Below are 24,831 nucleotides of genomic sequence, written 5' to 3'. Positions count from 1 at the left end.
ATTGTAAAGAAGATTGACCTTCCAAAAAAGAATGAGAAATTGAATAGATCGAGTTTGAGAATCACTATTTCTAATGACATCTCGAGTTTTTTCCCATATGAAAATGATTTTCCCCTCAAATTTTGTTCCCCCGAACAACCCGATTTTTTTTTTTTTTGGCCTTTCCCTCTTTTATCGCTGTGCTGAAAATAGAGGGAGGAAGAAAGAGAAGAGAGAAGAAGATAGAGAAAGAGGAAGAGAGACGAGGGAGGGGGAAGAGAGAGTACCATCACCGGCACCACCACCATCCTGTGTATACACAGATCTGTATAAATCTATGTACCTCTCTCTCTCGGTGTGTATCTCTCTCTCTCTGTGTGTGTTGATGGTGATGATGATGATGTGTTGTTGATGATCCGTGGTGGTTTTGATTGTTGGGTTTGTTGATGATGATGGTTTTGATTTTTAAGTCTAATTTTTGGGTTTGATTGGTAGACTGTTGGGTTTTCTTTAATTTTGTGATGGGTTGTGATGGGTTTTGTAGGTTTTAGAGAAACAAGAAGATGGAGGAGGTTTGATGTTAACAAATGTTCTGTTTGGGTTTGGTAGGTTTGGGAAGGTTTTGTTTGTTAGATGTTCACAAATGTTTGAGCCAGAAAAGAGAGGAGGAAGGCAAACGAAGACGCAAAAAAAAAGAAAAGAACAAAACGACATCATTTTGCATTTTCGAACCGTTCAGAGCAATTAGTTTTGAGCTACCCAGCAGAACTCTTATCCATAATATTTAACAAATGAAAAGAGGCCAGAAAAGTTCTTCCGAGTAGGTTTTTTTCATAACATCCTTTTGGAGCTTTAACACAGTAATATTCCACCAATTGTTATATATATTCATGGGACATGTAAGCTATTTTTTTTGGTCAACATTTTATGCAACAGCAAAACATCTCAGGTCCCTAAGCCAGCAAAATCACAAACCCAAAAAACAAAAACAAAAACAAAAACAAAAACAAAAAAAAGAAAGAAAAAGGCACATCAATGCTACATTAATTTTTTCTTTCCCCTCATAATTGCTCTTATTGGAAAAATAAATATGTATATCCACAAACAAATGAATTTGCTACAACCAATCCTACCTTCATTCACCACCTCACATACTATTCATATTACAGAATACCAATCCACTGAAACCTCGCCAGATTAAAACGAGGAAAAGGTAATAGAATTGAAAAAAAAAAAAAAAAGAGGAAAAAGAAAAAAAGAAAAGACAACCAACCCTCACCCCAAAATAGGAAAAACTCACAAGGCACAAATATGATTTGTGCAGAAAGAATCTCATCTCAAACGCCTGACCCATCCCACCCCCCCTAAGAAATCCAACTCAAAAACACAGAGCCGGTCACATATACGCTCATAAGTCCGATAGCCCTTGCATCGCATTTCTATTTAACTCACCTGTTGACTTTGGGGACGGGGGAGATAATGGGTGTAAGGCTGTATACTGAGTCTTACAAAGTGTCGAAAAAAAATCTTGAATTAATCACATTTTCACTTTTACTGAAACAAACCAGCAAGCATAGCGCCGGGATCTGATATTGCTGTCGGAGCACTGGTTGGTTGAGCTTGCTGTGGAGTTGCCGGACCAGGTGCCCTTGAAATTGTAGGAATGCTAACCAATTGTTCCTTGATGAACTCTTTTAGCCTGTACAAATGTCAGTCAAATTTGGCATCAAGTTGAATTTAGTTAAATTCTACAAAGTCGGAACCTGAAAGTAGGGCGGCTTACTCAAGTGTTAGTGTGGGGTCCCCTGAGGCAACTGTCATACGCAGCTGTGTTCTGTCCGCCGGATCTGTTTCGATTCTTATCTGAATATCACCAATAATAATAATAATAAATCATTTGGCATCACATTGTGAAGACATTTGTTATTTTTTGCTACATCAGCTTTAACTTGTCTATAAGTGAGTTCAGCCCTCAAGAGATAAGCAGCAAAATTTTCATAAACTAGTAGAGAATACAGCAATATAGAGTAATTTTCCTGCAACTATTTTCATCTAAAAGGTTATAAAATTTGAACGATTGACCGAGGTAGACTTCAGCCAAGCATGAAGACACAGAACTTTCAGACTAGGTGTTTAACCATTATATATCCCACCATCAGTAATCATTCTGTATTTTGGGAATACTATGTTGGCTGTGTGCCTGATCTATAGCAGAGCGCTAAATGCTAGTATGACCCAAAAAATAAAAATAAAAATATGGTCGACAAATCATAAAACAAAATTGGACGGGCAAGCAATCACGTGGTGTACTGGACCTATGTGATCATTTCTGCACCATAAGGTTCTTTGTCAAATGCATATTTAACAATAGCAATGACGGGATTAACTATAAATGTAGATAGCTAATACCTAGCTATTAAAAGCCAAATCTTACCAAGCATAACATGGCTCGCGTACTCTCTGAATAGAAGGTCGTGCTTGCAACCAAATTATTGGCATTTGGATCCTGAAGCATGAAATCAAACAGTAAGCGAACTTTATATAAGTTGATAGAGGGAGTCCCAGGTGGAAGGAATCAAAAACTTACAAGCCCGGGACAAACCAACAACCGGAAACTGTTAAACAAGTTTGTCATTTCCGCGAGAGACATTGGTCTTACACCTCTAACCTGTCCAATTTCATACACAAAAAGGCAAGATGAAAAAATTTATATATATATTTGCCCAAAAAAAAAATGACAGTACCCAACAAAAGCAGTAAAATAAAATTCAGAACGCTAGGCACGTGTTATGTACACAAAGGCCAACAAGGAGGTAAGAGTGTACATACAACATCTTGAAGTTTCAAAGGTGGTCCAGAAAGTGATCTCCATTGGGGAAAAAACTCTTCGGCAGACACTGATATAGGCTGAAGAAATTTATTCAAGACAACAGGAAGACGAACTTTGACATTGACCTGTAGAAGGACAAATATAAGATTCATGAAGTTACGAGAATTACACCTAGGAAATACCACATAAATCTCATTTATAGGCAATACCGCATGTGTTCCAAAGTTGTAGGAGAAGTCGAGAACAGCCACATCCCTACTTGGGCGGAGGTTGACGACTTCAAGAGGGCATTGCACCTAAGCAACAAAAAAACATGTCACAATTGAAGTAGAAGAACTAACAAAAAAAAAAAAAAAAAACACACGAGAGCCAGCTAATAATCAGTGATTATGAACTTTGTTGTCAAATCAAATAAAAAATCGAATTGTGAATTGGTTTGCTAAAATAGTGAATCGTGAATAATAAGATTCGCGTTATTTAGCATAATATATAATTATATATATTTATATACATATAATTTATAAAAATACACAATATTTAAAGTGCATTTAGTATCAATATAACTAAATTACTTGTATATGTGTGGTAGAATGCCTGGTCGAAGGTCCAGTACAGTAGGTAGCAGGCGTGTTTGTTTTGGCTCCCGAGCGAGAACAATAAATAGGCGATGCATCATGAGAAATACCGATTCTATTATCTAATTAGTAATAAAAAGAAGGAATGGAATAAGGAATAGTCATACCTTCTACTAGGTAACTCTTAGAGGAGCAACCAAGTATATATATAATCACGTATATCAATATAATTAATTAATCACTTTTTTTATTTTACAAAAACAATGTCATTTCATGCATAATGTAAATAGTATTGAATCACAGTGACTCGTAATGAATCGCACTGAATCACAATTGAATAAGATTCACTCAATTTAAGGTTTACTAGGACGAATCAAATCGTTTTGGCTGAAACTTGTATTGTTGAATCGTATGAATTGATGTTGCAAAATTCCAACAACCATGATTGTGAATAATTAAAAGCATCAGCAGTTGTCTAACCTGTGCCCGTGGAGGAATAACTTCAGGTACTAATGAGAGCTCCATCTTCAGATGGGAGGGAGGCAATATCACAGCTTGAACTGCAACTAGTGGAGCAATATTCTTGTTTCCCAAGAAAAGAACAAGTCGACCCTGATGGGCGCGCCATTCCGCTTTAATGCCAATCTGGGAAAATATTTAAAAGAAAATTAATACAAGCCTCGGTTAATCACTGTCAACTCACATAATTACCAGAGATGATTCTTTTCATCAATAACAAAATACTTAACAATTATGTTTCAATACGCAAACAGTCAACCCAAAATCTTCAAAAGGGCTGCATACCTGAATATAAGGATCCTCGTACAACACACCGCTATCTTTCAGGCATAAAGCATAAAATCTTTCTGCAAGATTTCCTATTGGCTGCAAAATTATGAATCAGTCATTCAGAACTCAAAGGTACAAATAGCACATGTAAGTCTGGTCTTTACTTTATAATGCGTAGCAGTAAAGCTATTAATCAGAATTTCTAAATGCCGATAAAACCAGATAAAATTGCAATGCGGAATTGCTATACGGTGCAGTCTGTTTTTCTTTATGTATCAACAACAAATACCCATAGCCATTCAGAACATAGAAAACAATAGGTCAAAATGATAATAATCCCCTGTACAGTGGTCAAAGCATGATGGTCAAGGATTCAAGTCTTCTAGTATAACAGTCATTAACCAGAAAAGAGGTCTGGTAAATTATTATTGTTATGGTCATTAAAAGCCTGTTCCACAAATATAGAGTATTTACGTCTGCATACTGTTCTCAATATCCTAACCACTAGAACAAAAATATTTAAGACGAGTAACAATATCATTCTTATTATCTCTATAGGGTAGCAGGAAAAGCTGTGCCCATCCCAGAAAAGCTTTGGGCTTGGGTGGCTAGAATATTGTCAGGTTGAGCAGGACCGGAACCAGCCAGCTTGATGTTTCATAAAAACATAATCTTTTCAAAAAAATTTAGGTAGAAGCATATGAGACCAGTTTTTCTAAGTACTTTATTCTTAAAGGTTACCAGTTGTAGGATAACTAATTGGGTGTCAGTGATCCAGATAGACTAGAACATGTTATGCTTGCTCAATTGGAAGGGTGACTAGCCTCAAGTCACACTAAACCAAACATCTTGGTGCTTGTTAGAGGAAATAAGTTCATTGGTACATGATTGAGCAGCAAGAATAGAGTATATGTTAGAGAAGACATTACTTATTCAAAGAGGTTCACATGTCCAAAAGTTTCAGGGGTTTATCAGAAAACCAACACTGAGTTTATTGATCACGTTAAGCAATTTTCAAAAATTCAGACAAACTAAACAAGTTGCAGTTACGAACTCTATTTTGGCATATGAATCTTAGATATCCTAGTCTAGCAAGAAGTCAAATAAATGATTAATCAGAACCCAATCAATAAGGCATGTAATAAAGCAACAGAAACCTGGATGGTATTTTTCTGCTCTTCAACAGGTGTGAGTGCTAGAGCATCTTCTGCATTTGGAGCACCTTCTGCTCCAGAGACCAAATTATGCTCAGATTGGGCAGCAACATGAGGAGGTCCTTCAATAGCCAGTGGACCTAAGAGATCACCAAGGACATCAGCTGAAGGGTCAAGCGGTTGTGGATCCACCACAGTCAGAGTCCCATTCGCCTCAGTCACCCCTTGATCTGCTGAGTTATGATCCTGTCCAAATAGTCAACCCCTGATCAGTTTCTAAGTGAAGCTAAAATTAATAGAATCTCAAATTGTCAACTCTATGGTTCATAAAATCCTGCTCAAACATGTCTCACCACATTGCTCATGTCGGGCACTTTCACCAGACCAAGCTGGTTCACAGGTGGCACTCCATTGGCAGGGCGTTGGTCAGTCACTACCAATGCATTAGAAGTTTGATGCAGTGACCGCAACTTAGTAGCACTTTGCTCTGCAGTATCAGCTTCAGTATCTTCAGCTTTTCTAATCAATGCAGACTAAATACAAAAGAAAATACTACTATCAGTGTCATAAACAGTATCATACATGTATATACATATGTGCACATATATACATATATATTAAAAGAAACTGGGCTAACAATTCTTAAAAGAAACTGGGCTAACAATTCTTAAAAGAAATTGGGCTGAATCCGATTGTACTCAAATGTTGTAGATCACATACCTGGCGCTCGGGGAATTTAGGCATTTCAGCCAATATATCCACTAAATCTGCACCTTTCCTACTCAATGCAAAATATTCAACAGCTCTTTGCTGTATCTCAACATCAATACAACTCTCATATCTGGAAAGAAAGAAGGGCAAGACAGTGTAAAAGAATTTCAAGGCATTTTGTGAGAAAGCATGAACCACAAGCTCCAAATAAATGAAAGGAAAAAATTACAATCCAGAATGGGTTAAAACTCACTTGTGAAAAATTGCCCAAATTTGATTCTGTAATTCTGGGTCTGGGGGTTGATTGTGCATTAAAATCTTAGCATATGTTGAAAGAAGAATGGAAATCGTAGAAGTCCTGATGATGCATAATGTCCATTAAGTTACTTAAATGATGAACAACAAATATTACCAAGAAAGCAGAAGTTCAAGTGCCCTTACGAAACAGTAGGAAGCTTCTCATGTATGATGCTAAAAATCTCCTTTGGACTACACCCAGGCCGTCTGGCCAGAAGGTGACTGTATTCTCCAAGGATATAAGCACTGACCTGCTCCCAAAAAACCCAATGCCCAAATACAATTATGCCTTGCAATTGATTTGATCCAAAAAAAGTTCCTCGATAATTAATCTTGGGATGCGTAATTAAATTATGAAATGGTTTTTACTTATCCAAAATAAATAAATAAATAAATAACTTGATTAATTAAATAAAAAATTATGAAATGGTTAGGAACTTGGTAATTAATCTATCAAAGAGAGGACACAATATTAAACATAAGAAGGTAGTTCAGAGCTGGCAAAATCCAAAATATGCCCATTCTGTAAAAAACAAAAATACCACTTTGTAAGGCCTAATACAAAAAGCCACAGATTCCAAGTCCAACAGATATAGTGCAACAGAATGGGCTTCTGCTAAACTATGACAGCATCTTGCTCAAGGGACAGGCATCAGTATCTTAACAAAGTCCTTATTCTTCATGTCAACAACATGCAATATCAATAAAATGCATTTACTGCTAAACTAAAAGTGTGTACCACAACAATGTCGGGTTGTATCAGCACCAAAGGGTCAAACTAAACATTAGCTCTAATGTTTGAGTTAAAATATATTCTTTTTCACATTTTATCAGAAAATGTAAATGAATCATGGGCAAAATATACACAGCTTTATGAATCATAAAAAAAATTACATATACACACCTTGACCATTGTCTCGTGTACAGCAGGCTTATCAAGATACTCCCTGGCTTTTACTGCTGCATAAAGCTAATGAAATATAAAAAGTGTAAGGCAAATAGTGAATGAATGAATTTCATAAAAAGACAAGACAAATAATGAAGCATATGTAAGAAAAGTTTTAGTCACCTGTAGGTCTTCATTGTTCGTAACAAATTGCACAACACGAAACCAAATGTCATCACTGACAAAATCGCCTGCTTTATCAATCAACTGAAGGATCACATCCACATACCTGCACAATGATTAGAAAAGAATGATAGCATAAGTAGCATATACAATAACAAAAGGATGTCCCTTCAATAATGTACATTATAAATAAATATATAAATAAACATTTTGCAATATCTGATTAAATAAAAACTCGGAAAGCTCAGGAAGAATTATTCGAATCAAATATTTTACTGCGGTATGATCAACAAAAAATTGGATATACAAAATTGTAGAGCAACAGTTTTTTAAGTATTTAAATTTTGTGTTTCATTTATAACCAAATAGTATGATATATAAATTATCAACAAGCTTGGTTGTGTAAACCTTACAGCCCTCATCCCAGCCCAATAATTTTGACGTCACAATCTCTGATCTATGTTGGAAAACAGATAGATTTCAGTTCTTGATGCTCATTGAGCAATGGGGTGGAAATGAACAGTAATACTGGCACATAGATTTTAAAAAAAAAAAAAAAACGAGAATCCATATGGTTCAATACTTCATGGCCTTAAAAACTGTCATAATGGCACAGAAATCTAGTTCATTTTCAACCAAAAAATAAGGTTATTTGGATACTTGGAAAGATTCACGATTAGTGGAACTAGTTTTAGTAATGGAAGTATAAATTGATAGGATCCATCAGTATTATTTCTTTGCTACCAATAACACACAGATCAAAAGGAAGAGCAGGACAACAAAATATCACAAACAAGTATTCGATTTTCAATAGCTTATTGACCTCATATGCAAGGCCAGGAATCAAACTCAACAGCTACTGCTTACATATGGCAAAACCTAGCTATCACTTCTCTTGCACCCTCCAACCAAATGTAGTTGGAAACAACAGTAGCTAATTTTATGCTGACGCAGAACAGAGATTAATGATTTAAAACCATACATCAGCTCACTTATGAGTTATGCCCATGCCAGCTATACATGTGAGAAATGACACCAGCAGTTTCATGATATGCAGCTACATATAACAAGGGAATATATGCTCTCCCACTTCTATAGAAATACAATACTTACCATGACAGGTCAGGGGCGAACTTCTCAGCAAGAATTGCAGCTTTTAGCGACAATTCTTCACGCATTGCAAAGTCTGCTGAACTGAGATACTGAAAACAGATAATTGTCAGCGACATGTTTGTTGTGTTTTGGTTAGGAACTTTTTTAGAATCATTTACGGCCAACTATATATATTTTAAGTAAATGTCAACTGAAATCAAAGACAGTTAACTGTTTGCGAACAGCAGTATGGTACCTGCAATAATTCTTCAACTATGTCCTTTGCATTTGAAACATCACACATGCCATAGAGCAGATCAAGAGCACGTCTCCGAATACTATGAGGGTTAAATCATTGTCAGTAAATCATAGGTACATAAACAAGCATACTAGCACTACGAATGAATTTAGAATAATGACTATATATATATTTTTTTATATGCGTAGGTATCAAGGGGACTTGTGCCCCTGACATAAAGATTGGGAGTCCAACTGCGTAACACTTAAGCCTACAAGCTCAAATATCATTAATAATCAGTAATGAAAAGCAGCCCGATTAATGCATCACTGTTTGCTTAGGTGAGCATTTTAGATTGTTGGAGCTACAGAGTGCAATCTAGAATGCCAGGAAAAGATATAATCAGCTCAGCATCTACGATACAAGTCAAGCTGATTTTACACATCTAAGATAAGCAATAAATTTCTCAACAAGTTCATGCAGATAACATAGGCATTGTACAGTATTAAATACAGATTTAATGTTGCTTTTGCTTACCATGTAACCGATCATTGTGCCTCGTGGTGAAGAAGCAGAAAGTATCTCCAAAAAACTACAAAGCACTTAAACTAACCTGATATCTGGATCCTTCAAGGAGGTGATGATCTGTGATTGATGCCTTTTAATAATGTCCTGAACATCTGAGACCATCAACATCCGGGTCATATTCTCCTGCATCAGATCAATCCATAAATCATGCAACCAGATGAAAACAACCAGATCAAACCTTCCAAATTCTGACATTTGCATACTACAACTTGGCATGCTTTGAACATAAGTTGCATCAATGAGATAAGAACTGTTGTGTTCCCGTAACTTACCAAACCAAGATATCGAATATTTGGCTCACGAACAGCAATGAATTTCCCAAGCAAGGCAACACACTGAGACATCATTTCTTTCTCAGCATCAAGATGCATGACCTGTGATAAGGCGATTAGAACACATAAAACCACAAAGAACCCCTCAAAAACCTTAGCACGGTGAAGCAGATTAAACCTACCCATGCAAAACTGCCCGTGTGTGTGTGTGTGAGAGAGAGAGAGAGGGAGAGAGAGAGGGCAAACAATGCATTGTGTTATTAGTAACTGTAAGACACATGTAAAAATTCAATGTATAAAATCAATGTATAAAAAAGAAATAGAGAATTGTATTATTGATTGATATATGTTGTTGTATAGATATTTATTACAATGATTCATGATTCCTATATATAGAAGAGGGTGAGTGTGTAGTAGGTAAGGAGTAGGTGAAGTGGAGGTGGTAGTGGTGTAGTGGGTTAGGTTTAGTGGAGTAGGTGAGGTGGTAGTGGTGTAGTGGGTTAGGTTTAGTGGAGTAGGTTTAAGTGGGTGAAGTAGGTGGAGAGTAGGTGGATTTTAACAGCCCCCGCAAACTCAAGGGGGATAGGAACTAACCAACTTGAGTTTGGAGAGAGTAACAAAACAAGAAAATACATAAAAATAAAAGAGGATAAGAGACACTGTATGGTCGTGTCAGACCATTGGTGAAGACACTGGATGGTGGTGTCATAACGTTGTAGAGGACACTGTATGGGGGTGTCATAACCATGTAGAGGACACTGTATGGTGGTGTCATAACGGTGTAGAGGACACTGGATGGCGGTGTCAGACCGATGTAGAAGACAGTTTATGGGGTCATGTCGGACCGTTGTAGCAGACAATGTTGTGACAGTTGTGGTGACAGTTTACGGAGTCTTGCTGGACCCTTGTAGAAACTAACCGGAATCAATGTCGGGACAATTTACAGAGTCTTGTCGGACCCATAAAGGAGCTAACCGGAATCAATGTCGGGACAGTTTACAGAGTCTTGTCGGACCCATGAAGGAGCTAACCGAAATTAATGTCGGGACAGTTTACAGAGTCTTGTCGGACCCATAAAGGAGCTAACCGGAATCAATGTCGGGACAGTTTACAGAGTCTTGTCGGACCCTTAAAAAGTCGCACCCTCAAAAGGTGTGCCCAATCTTTCAAAAGGCGTGCCATCAAAAGGCGTGCCCATGTTTTCAAAAGGCGTGCCATCAAAAGGTGCGCCAGACACGCGGCGATGCACGTGATCGACAGAACGCGTGTCGGCCTCTTTGTCATGGTCTTTATAAACCGAAGCGGAGGCTGAGGCTTGGAAGCAGAGACAAAAACCTGCTAGAAAAACTCTGAAAAAACTCTTCGTTTTCTGAGAGAGATTTCTGAGAGAGATACTCGGTAACACTCTGTTTTCTGAGAGAGATTTCTGAGAGAGACACTCTGTAACACTCTGTTGTCCAGAAAATGGCTTCGTCTTCCCGTGGTCTGCTCACTCTCTTTCCAGACCTTAACGAGTCAACAAGAGAGATAACTGGTGCGGGGGCCAGTGAACCTCAACCAAGCGCCCCAGGGTTTGCTCCGTTGAACTTTCCTATGCGGTCTGTGGAGCAAAAAATGGCAGTGCAAACTGACATTGAAGCCAATCAGTATACTTTGAAGTCCTGTGTGGAGACGATGACGGCAGTCACAAACTTGTCGCACCGGCTGCAGAGTAGGACAAATGAGGTGCAACAGTTAAACTCCCAGCTGGCTCTGCTCCAACGCATGTATAAGGATGCACGAGCAGAGATAAGTATGCTAAAGACAGAAAACAAGGAGCTGAAGCGGAAGGCCACCGTGATGTTCCGATTTGGAGGTCCACCATATGCTGTAGTGGAGGAGCAGGGAGGAGGAAACTTGCTTGGTGGTCTAGGAAGCACGGAGGCAACACCGTCAAGGGCCGTCCAGGACGGAGGCAAGAAGAAGAGACCGGCGGAATAGGCGAAGAAGTGAGGTCGGCGGGTGGGCCGGCTGCAGAAAAGAAAACAAAGCTTTTGGTGTTTTTTTTTTTTTGGTGTAAAATTGTGATCGGGGTTGATCCCTGAGATGAATAAAATATGGTGTTGTGTGCAAAGCTATATGGTAGGAATGGAATGGGAAAAAGATTAAAAATAATGTGAAAGAAAAATAAGGAAAGAAATAATAAAAATATATTTGAAATCAAAAATGAAAGATGGGGGAAATAAGGAAAGTGGTTTGGAGAAAATAAATAAAAATAATGGAGGTTGAAATCAAACGGAGGAGAGATGATGATTTTATTTTATTTTATTTTATTTTATTTTATTTTATTTTATAATATAATAAAAAGAGATATATATATATATATATATATAAAATAAAGAAAATTGGGTAGTGGAGACATGATGATCAAAATAGGATAAGGGGGTTAAAATAAAATAAAATAAAATGATGATGGGTGTGCAAACTTTCGTTTGCTTTGCAAAAAAGATGGATTAAAATAAATAGAAAAAAAAAGAAAAGAAAAGAAAGTAGAGTGGGGAACAGGAGTGCATTGATTATTTGATATAATAATAATAGTAATAAAAAAAAAAAAAAAAGTTAGACCACTTGAGGTTCACTTTACCGAGGATAAGATTACAAATGGATGTTGTGACCTTGCTCCACTGGAAAACATCACCATCATCAAACTCCAAGGTTAGAGTTCCAACAGGGCCAAGCTGAATTGATGTCCCCCAAAATTTGGTTCTTCATTGTTCTCTGGAGGCTCCACAAACTTGAATACAGTTGCTATGATAGTCTCACCAGGAGCAAGAATAACCCCTGGAGGACGCATGAAACAGCTTCTTCTTTGATGTCCCCTGGGAAGAAGAGATCTTTCCGCAGACGAGACCGAGCTTGAGCTTGAGCTTGAAGTGTTGCTGTGTGGATTCGATCCTTCGACCTGTGAACTCTGATGATGAGCAATGTGAGACGAAGACGAAGACGACGTCGTAGAATGCGAATTCACCGATTACCGAACAAGGCGAGGCTGATTATTAGGGATTGGAAGTGAATCTGATTATTATAGATTACTGTATGCCTGGAATGACAGGCTATGATTTGCTCAAGAAAATTAAGGAATCTTCATCTCTGAGAAATATAACAGTAGTGATTATGTCATCTGAGAATTTTCCTCATATGATGAAAACCAAACATTTGAATCAGCAACAACAAGAAGATCAAGATCAAGAAGAATAATTGGTGGCAGCGGAGTGAAGGTATGTGTAGAGGTCCGGCGGGCGGCCAAGGCGATTCTGCCGCCCGCCGGTAAAGCAGAATTATTAGCTTCTTAACTTGGCTCTGATACCATGTAAAAATTCAATGTATAAAAAAGAAATAGAGAATTGTATTATTGATTGATATATGTTGTTGTATAGATATTTATTACAATGATTCATGATTCCTATATATAGAAGAAGGTGAGTGTGTAGTAGGTAAGGAGTAGGTGAAGTGGAGGTGGTAGTGGTGTAGTGGGTTAGGTTTAGTGGAGTAGGTGAGGTGGTAGTGGTGTAGTGGGTTAGGTTTAGTGGAGTAGGTTTAAGTGGGTGAAGTAGGTGGAGAGTAGGTAGATTTTAACAACACAAAATGTACAAGATGTAAAAATTGCTGAGAAACTACTTAAGCTGCGGCACTGGTTGGCTGGCAATTCATTGATACTGAGATGTAACTCTGTGATATAAAACTATATAATCAAACCTCCAAGCGTTGCATGTAGAATCAACAAAAGTACCCCACTACCCATTTCATTATATTTTAATAAACTTTTCTTGAAAAAAGATAGCAGCGAGGTTGATAACGCATTCACAACTCTTATCATAAGCAAAATTATGTTTGAACAAAAAACTTCCTTTTTTTTTCTTTTTGATGAATATGTTTGAATAAAAAAAACTTTCAAACTTTGAGAAGTGATCATCACTATCATTAGTAGAGGTTTCAATGAAATCTAACATGCTCTGGATCCTACTTGTCAGAAATCTAACCACCAGCTTATAGTTCCTCAAGCTAGAAGTCGAAGTTTTAAAAATAGTTTCAGAATTTATAATTACGTATATCACAACTTTACAAGCAATGAATTATAAATCAATAAAAAAGAAAAAAGAGATTAAAAAACTTTTATTTGGATCACAGTAAAGAAAACTATTCAGTAATACTTATTCAAAAGATAAAAATAAAACAAAACAATTCAATAATAAAAGATGTTTCCAAATTGACAGCAACTCTCCACTACACAAATAGACTATTCTTAAAGTTGATCATCCTCTAATTTGTTTCCCCTGCAGCACATTGTGGACATCTAAACCAACTTCTCCAGTGAACACCCTAGTGTTGCTTCAGCTCAGCAAGAAACAACATAAATTAATTTCTATTTATACTTAAAGCAAAAGAATTCAACTAAGAAATATACTCTCAAAACAACAGCAAGTTTGTTTAGTATACAAGTTATTTCTCATCCAAGTTGATAATCCTCCACTCCTTTCCCTTGCAACAATTTAGAAACCTAGGTACCTGTGAGAAGCCACAGTTCTTAATTGGATTCGTACTCCTGGGATTTGCAAACAGGTGAAGAACTCTCCCGAAACAATTGCTACGGGCAGAGATGATGATGAAACAATCAATCATCTACCATGCACTCATTATGAACCTATGTCTTTTTTTAAGTCGGTATGCTTTAGGCTCGCCTCGGAACATCTACTCCCAACCAATTTCAGTGTTTTGAGGTTTGGGTGGGTTTAGGGGCAGAAACTTGCAGGATACTTCTTCATTCTCAGTGATCAAAGTTAAAAAGTAGAAATTATACCCTCGATTTTTCAGTAGAGGATAAAACAATCACCTCCTAAATTCTTTCTCTGACAAGTTCCAAAGCATCTTCCTCTGGAACATCATGACAAATTGGAATTGTATGGCTCCTTTTGCTAATTCTGGGAATTCATCTCTCTCTCTCTCTCTCTCTCTCTCTCTCTCACACACACACACACACACATGCTCGCAGAGATCAGAATTATCTCAAAGAGAATAGTTACACAAATTCCTTATGGAAAGTATAAGCATTTTCAATCCCTTGCAAGTGTTTCCTCCTGTGATACAGCTTAGTATTCCTTTTATTTCAAAAGCATCTCCCTTTATGATATGGTTTAGTATCCTGCTTATTTCAACACCATTATTTATGATGAAAATAGAAACCATGAAAGATTTAGGCAATTTAAAGGTTGAACACATTGTTACTTATCCTTTCTCTCTATAAAATTCCAACTGCATCCATTAGAAAGGGTTCAAAAACATTTCGAAGAGTCGGCAAACCATAAGGTTCCTTCTTTATCTCTTTCAGAGAATATTAAAAGTTTCTTATTCATTGTTAGAGGTGCAACTCAGGCGAATTCGGTCAGGTTGGGAGGTTGTCCAAACCCAACACAAGTTGTATTGAGACCTGCCTAGGCCCACCCAAGCCCAAATTGTAACCTGAGGTTGTCCGCTCAAGCCCGACCAGAGTTAAAACCCGAATTGTAAATGAATTTTAGTTTTTTTCTTTTTGGCAGTGAAATTATTAAAATTAGACTTTCCTTACATTTTTTTTAAGAAAATCATTAATAACATCAAAACAAATAATTTATACAATGTAAGAGAGATGCCGCTATAGTAGTCTTTACAATCGATGAGTGAGAATAAAAATTGTAAAATTTTGTGTTACTTGTATATATAATTTATATTCAATGGTATGATTTAATAATCTAAATTACATTCATATCATGTAATGGCTAATATCTTATATGTATATTTAATATTTTTATTATCTATATATGTATAATTCGGGTTTCGGATTGCTCGGGTTGTTTGACGTCTTTGCCCAAGTTTGTCCAAATTTAATTCGGGTTTTTGAATTTTTGTTGAAGCCCGTACCAAATTTAAAAATATCTTGTCCAAGTCCTAAAAAAATTCGGGTTGGCCTCGGGTTGAGCCCACTCAAGTTGCACCCCTATTCATCGTAAGGTCTGCTTCCCTGTTCCCACAATCTATCAATTGGATTTACCGAGTGCATTAGGGATCCACAAGGGTTCTGGTACAAATCTATAGAGGTCTAAGATCTTATGATCCGTAAATGTCTCCATGTAACTTTTTCTTTTTAAAAAAATTAAATTTATACAAGGAAAAAGGTGCTGATGGGGCACTTCTATATGTACAAAATTAAAAAAAGAAAAAGAAAACCTTCCACATTTACACATCATATATCCGTAGAATTGACATCCAAGAAAGGAATCAAATGACAAGATCACCCTATTTGTTTGCTCAATTCTTTTGCTATTTTGCATGCAGATATGCAAACCAAAATATACACAAATAGATACTATGATACCATATTCAATTTCTGGAGTCCATTGCTGTTAATATTAATGCATGAAGAACATTTAAAAGTGAGATAACTTAAAACTTACAGGATGAATTGCATATATAATATATGAGGTCATGAAAAAAAAACACCTTAGCCATATATATCGTACTGCAGCTTTAACATACTAATCAGCTTAGAAAGAGATGCTAACTTACAAGAGCAAGGGCTTCAAAGAGAACAGCATGTGATGCATTGTTTTTGTTCACATTTTTCACAACATCGGTTCCCATTAGAATCCGTTGTAAAACCTAGAATCACCAAAAAAGAAATCTTTAAAACTATGAAATCTAATGACAAATAAATGATTACCTTGGAAAAAAATGAACCTCAAACAATGCTCTTCTAGTGTTTGGATCTTCGATAGTAGGAAAATATTGAAGAGCCCTCATTGTCTTAACCTGCACTGACCAAATACTTTTTAAGGAACAAATGAAAGTATGTTAACTATATATCAGTCACTTTCATAAGGCTATTACTTTGAAGACACAAATCGAGTGAAATTCAAACATTCAGCTTGCATTAATTCCAAGGAAAATGATATATGTCACCGGTGTACTCCATTTTTTCTCATCATACGTAGATCCACATAACAAATCCATGTGTATGAATTGGACACAATTTGGTTGTTTCTTTGGCTCAATTCCTTCAATTATTTGCAATATTTCTATAGAATATTTATTGGGCCATTCATCAATATCGTGATTAGTAAAAAAAATGTGCAATCTTCCTGGGTTTCCTTTTCTCATCCTTTGGACATGTGTAATCCCTAATCCATGTCCTAAAACCAGTAGAGGAGATCATTCAAATTTTAGCTTTGAGTTTAGATTTGTCCTGCTCAACAACATCCTTGGACTGGCCAGTCTTTGTATTAACTTATGGCCCTGATCATTTAATAGAATAAAGTTTTTTAAAGGAGGGATACAAACCTGAAGCCAGGGAGATGGGATACCATAATAAGTGTATTCTGGTGGAATATCCTGGTTCCTGGCCAGCCTTTCCAATATTTTTACACACTTTGGAAGACAACTCCAATATGCATCGTGGTTATTAGCCACTAAAGCAACAAGAAGGCTCATAGAAGAAGTCAAAACACCCAGATCACGTTCATCTAACAGCTGTGACATCCGATCTGACCTGAAATGAGGTGAAAAGACTTAATCATAAAAGCTTAAGCTAAGTTACTCCAAGAACTTTCTGCCTCAAAAAATCTACAGTTGTGCTTACCAGCCATCTACATTGACAACATCAGAGTTTTTCCTGAACAGGCGAAGGAGACACAGAGCAGCCTTCTTTCTCACAAGTGGTCTGCAACTACTAGAAATCTGAAGGAAAAATAAAGGTTACCATCATTCACATCACATTAGTGTCAACTTAACTCCACAAATGTTTTCCTCTTACAAGTAACTTCTGAACATCAGGTGCTAATGATTCTGCAAAATCTCTCCCACCAATATTCCCAACCTGCACAAGTATTTACAACAAATGGAAGTTGGTAAGATTGTAAAGTAGTTTCCAGAGATTTTGAATGCATATATTGCAGGAAGTATAGGATCTGGTTATTATACATAGCTAGAATATGCCAAGATGATTGTAATGTATATATGCACGATTTACACAACTAGTTGTATACATGCATTATAACAAAGTGAAAACAATTAAAAGTGCCGTTATTTTAAAGATCGAGGTAAAACAGTTAATCTGTAGCCATACCAAAGTCAATGCCAGGCACTGAAAAGTTTCATTCCGACCAATAATATCATTGCGAACAGTATTAATTGCTAATCTCAAAAAATCATGGTTCTCGTTGAGCAAAGACGATGTCACTATGTACCCAACCTGCAGCAATTGGTAGCATGATAGAAGTTAGATTAAGTAGAGAGTCATAAACCCTTTTCAAAACACAGAAGGATTAAGTAGAGAGTCATAAACCCTTTTCAAAACACAGAAAACAAGAAATTTTTTTAGCATATATAAGCACTGCCAAATAAAGCAACATGCACATATCCTTTAACTATAAATCGCATTCCCAAACTATAATGATATAATATCCAATTTCAACTTCCACATTTCTATTTTACAATATCTTTCTTTCTTCAATTTGGGATTATCATCCAACGTTCTAACAGAGCAAGCATACACAAAATTCGTTTCCTGGACAAAGCTGACTCAGCTAAGCAATCAAAACACCGAAGGATAAATGCTCCCATTTGATAACCAAAATCAGAAAACTTGTTCAACCTATAGTTAACTAGAAGTTTCAGTTTCAAGAGCTGAAAACCAAAGCAAGGTATATCTATGAGAGATGAGAAGCGCAATGGCAAGCTTGACAACTTTTCACCAAGTATAAAATAGAATCTGTAAGAAAGGAAATTAAGTACTAACATTAGTTTTGAAATACTTAATTAACAAATTTTGAAGTTGAAAATTAACAACTATTTGGGTTGATTACATAATCTTGTTTTGCGATTCTCGTTATGCTCAATCAAGGGCCATAATCTCATTACAGATATACTTTTATGGATCAACATATATCATAAGGATAATTATGAGGCACCATTACTCACCATACAACAACTCTACACTCGATGAGTCAACTTATTCAAGTTGACTGCATGTCACTTACAATGCCATTGAAGAAACCAGTATGTGATAATACAAGAATGGGTAAGCATATTGTAAAAGAAATTAGAAAGATAGATTGGATACAACACCTGTTTCTCTGGATACTTTGGTGCAGATATTAAAGAAACAGCTTCCATGTGACCAAAATCAACATCATAACCAAGCATAAAGATGTAAAGCATTTTCCAAACATATTTCTTCTTTTCATAATGTGTCAAACCCTGTCAAAATAGCAAGAAAAAATATATATATATCAATAACCAAAGGCCAAGTCACAACGCAATCCTCCAAATACACTGAAAGTAAAGATTTGTCTTAGTAAAATACTTCTCAACCCCAAAACCCCACTAGTTTTTGGTGAAGAAACCACCTCCTAACTAATCAAACGATCTTTCTTCCCCTCATCAAATTTTCAATCTTATTAGCCACCCATATAGGAACCTTAAGAAAAAATAAATAATACATAGGCATACTTGACAAGACAGATTGGACCAAAGTAAATCTACCCCCTTAGATATCAAAGCTCTCTTCCGTCCTTCCCATCTTTTCCGAATCTTCTCCACACAGCTGAACCCCAATTAGAATTCAACCAATGATTACCCAAAAGGTAGCACTAGGTACTTCAAAGGCAATTATTCAATGGGATATCCTAATTGAACCACCATTCCTTGCAGTCTATTCTATAGAACATTAAGCCTCATTATTGCACTCTTACTCAAATTAACCCTGGCACATAAATCAATTCAAAAATCCTCAAAACATAGCAAATTAACCATCTTATCCTCGTCAATAAAAGAAAAAGGGATAGATCTGTTACACGGTCTTGGATAGAACTCAACCCCAAAAGCTAGCTACTAAGGTGAGGGTGCCTACACAGTACACACTTATATGCTTAACATTACTTTAGTATTCAGGCGATGTGAGACTAAACTTCAAACCCTCCCTCACGCCCAGCATGCTCACTCGGTAGCACCTACGGCGTGTAGGCCAGGGACACGAACCTTACCCATCGCTGAGTACTCCAACTCTGATACCATGTTACATGATTTTGAGTAGAACTCAACTCCAAAAGCTAGCTACTGAAGTGAGAGTGCCCTCACTTATATGCTTAACATTACTTTAGTACTCAAGCGATTTGGAACTTAACCTTCACAAATATAAGTGAGACACCAAAATGTCATCCCTCCGTACTACAAAACCATCCACTAAATCAACCTCCTTGGCCATATCAATCATCCTAGCCAACACATCAACCACTAGCCTAGCAAAAATATTTCCAAATGTGTTTTTAGCAAAATCTATTAAAAAAAAACATTTTGAAAAATTGTTTAATTCCCAAATTATTGAAATTTTGTATACGTAAAAATAAAATTGATAAATAACGATGTATTTTCAGTTTCTTATTTTTTGAACCTAAAAAAATGAAAATTGAAAAAAGAAAAATGAGAACAATTAAAATGGTACCAATGGACCCTTAGGTTTAGTTCTAGAGAAAATATGACAATTATAGTATCCGATAAATGCGCATGTGGTCTTTCTATTGAATTACAACTAAGAAATGAGAATTTGAGAGTGTTTGTGTAATCCTACTCAACTTTGCAACTATGCAGCCTCCTTCCTCCCTTTTTCTTCTTTTCTCATTCTCTTTTGTAAAAAAATTGTGAACTATTGTTTCATATTGCTATCCATACATAGAACCCCTTTCAATTACATAACTCTTTCCAATCAACCTTCTATCAACCCTATCTCCCTCACATGCCTATTGCCCTTTCATTTAACACAACTAAAAAAAACATTGTAAAATATTTGAAGGGCTTACAGTGCCTCATTGTCTATATAAAACAATCAGCCACTTATAAATTCAAGCCAATTACAACTCCTTCCCACTGTCAAATCCTAAACTTTTCTTCTCTGCCTTTTAAAACCCCTAAACCTAACAGCTTGATTTGCCCCAAATCCATCACAAAACACAATTACAAGAAGTTTCAATCTAAGTTTCTTAAAGCTCTACTACATCATATTTGTTCATAATTTGGTCCCCTATATCCTCGAGTTACCACTTTTCTTTAGCTCTCCGTACCAGTAAAGCATTCCATTATATGGCTTCTTGACTTTGTGGAAACCTGAGTTTTCATGTTCAGGCCCCTTCAAGAATAAGCATCTCATCACCCATATTACAATTATTTTGCCAAGCTCTTTCTACCAAGGTGCCTCACACTCCATGCAATCTTTACTTGCCCAAATACTTCAAGCATATGCATGCATAATTCAATATGCAAATTTTCACAAAAGACACCCCATGCATCTAATAGAAAATATTGCCAAGATTTTGTGCTAAAGTTATTCATGGAATTATATATCACACTTTGATAATAAGAATCAGCTACTTTTTTTCCTTGCGAAAAAAAGTAATTTATAGAGGGCGCCGCCTAATGGGTGCAACCTTTATACAAAGAGACTATACAAATTCAAAAAAGCCCAACACCAAGATTGGGTTCGCCTACAATTTTTTATTATTTATTTGTAAAGCAAGGTTCTCCTGGAAAATCTATACCAGTAAAAGAGGATTTACAAAGATTTTCTTGACACACAAAAATGAAAAATTATGCAATAAACACAATATAAACTTTTACACTAATGTCTCATTATCTTCAAAGGTGTGTGGGTTCCTTTCCCTCCACAGGACCCATATGACACAAAAGCGTTACCGTAATGTTCAGCAAATATACTCAAAAAATAATACCTTCACTACATAATGTTCAACCCGAAGATTTCTAATTTGTCATCCATTCAGTGAGAGCATTTGACGTTTAACATTGATTAGAATTTCAAATTGAAATATAAACATCACCAAAAGGTTATCTCCATTTTCTAAAATGTGAGAATAATTTAGCAAGAATGACTAACATAGCACAAAAAAATACAAGGGGTGTGTGTATATGCATATCTATAACATCTTAAATTCAGTAGTTCAAATCCCAACATATATCCCATTACCCATATGCACTCTTATGTTGTGTTGGATGTCTATAGAATTTCATTGCAATGAATAAAATATGACTTCATTCTATGAAGGACAGGCACCTCTCCGAAAGTCATGTACGAGGGTCCGACACGTGTCAGATATGGACGCACGCCAGACACATGTCGAACATGCTAAGACACTTGGGACATGCTATAGACACGCCGGGGACTATTTTTTCCAAAAAAAAATTAATTTTTTATTAAAATAACATACCTAAAGATTAAGGCTTCGTTTGGGAACATGTTATTTTAGTAATTTTTTGACTTTTTACAAAAAGATATGCAGAAAAGTATGAAGAGTGATGTGATAATTTATAGTAACTTTTTGACTAAAATGTATAGTTGACAAACGAGGCTAAATTTGATAAAATTAAATATTTGACATAAAAATATATATTAAACATTTAAAAATATAACATATAATAAATATATAAAATTATATTGTTTGCATATGTCGTGTCCTACATTTTTTAAAAATTTAAGTGTCCGCATGTCCGTGTTATGTCCGTGTCCGTGTTTCTTAGACTTCATTGATACAATCAATAATGATAAATGGGCTTCACATTTGGAATCTGTCGACTTAGAAATTTATCTTCCACGTCCAAATGGAACCTATTGTCTCCACATGTTTCCCATACTCGATGCAAGTCCAAATGGAATGTATTTCTTCATCATTAGTCAGTTTTGACAAAGATATTGCTTGTAGCCTACAGGCCAAATACAGACATTAGGCCCTGTTTAATTAGGTGGAGTATTAGTGATGGGATTAATAATCTCATGGGATAATTATGTGTGGGATTGTTAATACCTACCCTGCTTTGGTATTAAATATACTACAATTTTGTAGGATTAAGAATCCTACGTATGGCTAAGCCGGATGCTATTTGTGTAATCCAAATGTACGAATATGAATTTGATAGGATTAATAGTCCAATCCTATGTAGTTATCCTGAAATAAAACACACCCTTAAGGTTTTAGGACTAACTACCAATAACTCTAGATCAATTATCATCCCATTCATCTAGGCCGCACATTCAATGAAAAGAACCTTCATAGAGATACCAGCACCTTTTCATACATGGATCCCAGATAAAAAAATTGTGAACTATAAAGAGATAGCTGAAGTCCGTATTTTTTTGCTTGGCACATCAAACTCTTCTCCATCTACTCTACTAAGTACTAACAGACCCAACCAATACAACTCCGCATTCAACTATTACTAAATTCAAGTCTCTGCTAAATTAGCTTATTAAAGAGTTGTCCAAAACCTAATACAGAAATGTTGATTACAGTTCGAAAATCAAAACCCTACTCGTCCAATTTTAACAAAAGAAAAAAAAAAAAGTCACATCGTTTAATCAAAACTGCCCTAAAAAATAAATGCAAATAATTGGAACAATTTCATTACTCTTCAACTATATGAAACACAGGATTGTAGATCAAAATTGCTTTGTTGACGATTGAGAAACCCTAACCTTTTCGTTTTTGAAACGAGTACGGATATTGCCGAGCTCTTTGTCGACGCGAAGGCGTTCCTGGTCTTTGTTCTGGCAATTCCGAATGTCGCTGATGAAGACGGAGAGACCTCTCATGCCAGACAACGCCATCTCTGCTCAGATCCAGCCGAGAGGACGCCTCTGCGCCGGTGCGAGTGCGACTCCTTCGATTCTCTCTCCCTCGCTCGCTCGATCGTGGCCGTTCGTTGGGGGATCGAAGGGGGTAAGAAGAGCGAGATCTTGTTGAAGATCGATGTGGAATTGTCAGAGAGAATGTTCCTTTAGAGAGAGAGAGAGAGAGACTGCGATCTAGAGAGAGAGGGAGGGACGAGGGAAGGTGAGAGAGAGTGATGAAAAAATTTGGAAAAGCCGTCGGCCAGTGGAGAAGACGACTTTTACCACTTGCATTTCATCATTTCAATTCTCAATTTTTATTTTTTTTTCCACTCTGTGTGTTCGTTTTTGGTTTTATTTGTTTTTTAAATCAACGTAAATTACAAATGTCGATATTTGCTTAAAATAGAAGGAAAATTTACCAAATAACTCTTATTTGTTGAACTTATGATCTAAATAGTCTCATATGTTTTTTAATGTCCCATTTGGTCCTTTCGTTTGTGAAATGACAGTAGTACCATCTACTACATGTTTTTGGTGTAAGCGTAGCAGGTGTAAATGATCACGCGCGTGTGTTACATGGTTATTGGGTTTGGGTGATGGGTACGTGCATATCGAGTGGGTGTCGCACAACGTAAGAGCGCACTAAGGTGTTTTTTGCTTTATTGGTTGTGTGAGTCAATTGGCATGTGCCACACAACACTAACTCGCACACACTATTCACCATATCATCAAATTGGAATGAGGCTTGCAAACTAATAGCAGCGTTGGTATTGCCAGAGCAACAAATCAACATTACATGTGTCTCACACACCCACATCGATACACATACCCACACACCCACACACCAGGGAAATCACATTTACAATGCAATACATATCGATAGCAGCATTGGTATTGCTTGCAATTTGAGAAAATCACATTTACAATGCAATACACATCGATACACACACCCACACACTAGGAAAATTCAGTTGTCACCAAACCGCAGTAACACGACGCCTATCCCAAAAACAAAACACACAACCAACCCTGCTCCACATACCCCTCACAGTCACACAACCCCCCAATGCGAAAAAACCAATGGACTGCTACGGAGGTGCCGACCTGCAAACAGACGGAGGTGCCGACGTCTAAATTGCTACGTATGTGACACCAGCACATCATCGACGGCTGAAATAGTACGTATGTCACACCGATACACACACCGACAAATAGTATGTACGTATCATCGACGGCTGAAATAGTACGTACGTATCATCAAATTGGAATGGGGTTTGCAAACTGATAGCGTCGTTGGTATTGTTTGCAATTTGAGAAAATCACATTTACAATGCAATACACATCGATACACACACCCACACACCAGGGAAATCGACTTGTCACCAAACCGTAGTAACACGACGTCTACCCCAAAACTAGAACACACAACCAACCCTGCTCCACATACCCCTCACAGTCACACAACCCCCCAATGCAAAGAAACCAATGCACTGCTACGGAGGTGCCGACCTGCAAACAGACGGAGGTGCCGACGTCTGAACTGCTACGTATGT

General features: G+C 36.7%; 1 protein-coding gene across 1 annotated transcript; it reads right to left on the bottom strand.

Moving 5' to 3' along the window:
• Positions 1-1,015: 1,015 nt before the first annotated feature.
• LOC114297221 (AP-2 complex subunit alpha-1) lies at positions 1,016-23,681 on the bottom strand. Its single transcript, XM_028241613.2, has 27 exons — positions 23,141-23,681; positions 18,730-18,861; positions 17,729-17,854; positions 17,417-17,479; positions 17,243-17,340; positions 16,945-17,152; positions 16,345-16,416; positions 16,174-16,266; positions 9,595-9,696; positions 9,348-9,445; positions 8,753-8,834; positions 8,518-8,606; positions 7,405-7,510; positions 7,240-7,305; positions 6,480-6,586; positions 6,292-6,396; positions 6,048-6,168; positions 5,681-5,860; positions 5,331-5,573; positions 4,189-4,269; positions 3,865-4,029; positions 3,019-3,105; positions 2,809-2,934; positions 2,567-2,647; positions 2,414-2,485; positions 1,763-1,842; positions 1,016-1,678 (listed from the first exon to the last, which is right to left on the bottom strand). The coding sequence occupies exons 1-27, from the start codon at positions 23,270-23,272 to the stop codon at positions 1,531-1,533; spliced, it is 3,063 nt and encodes a 1,020-aa protein (XP_028097414.2). The 5' UTR covers positions 23,273-23,681; the 3' UTR covers positions 1,016-1,530.
• Positions 23,682-24,831: the final 1,150 nt, after the last annotated feature.

Source organism: Camellia sinensis, chromosome 12 (genome assembly GCF_055761805.1).
Source record: "Camellia sinensis isolate YWXY chromosome 12, ASM5576180v1, whole genome shotgun sequence".
NCBI classification, from domain to species: domain Eukaryota; kingdom Viridiplantae; phylum Streptophyta; class Magnoliopsida; order Ericales; family Theaceae; genus Camellia; species Camellia sinensis.
The sequence above is the reverse complement of the archived record's forward strand: the minus strand, read 5'-3'. Positions and strand labels throughout refer to the sequence as shown.

Coding starts and splice junctions, on each gene's coding strand:
- LOC114297221 (XM_028241613.2), bottom strand. CDS start 23,272: ATGGCGTTGTCTGGCATGAGAGGTCTCTCCGTCTTCATCAGCGACATT. Junction 17,480..17,728: donor AGTGCCTGGCATTGACTTTG/GTATGGCTACAG, acceptor ATACTTGTGCAG/GTTGGGAATATTGGTGGGAG. Junction 7,306..7,404: donor CGAACAATGAAGACCTACAG/GTGACTAAAACT, acceptor ATATTTCATTAG/CTTTATGCAGCAGTAAAAGC.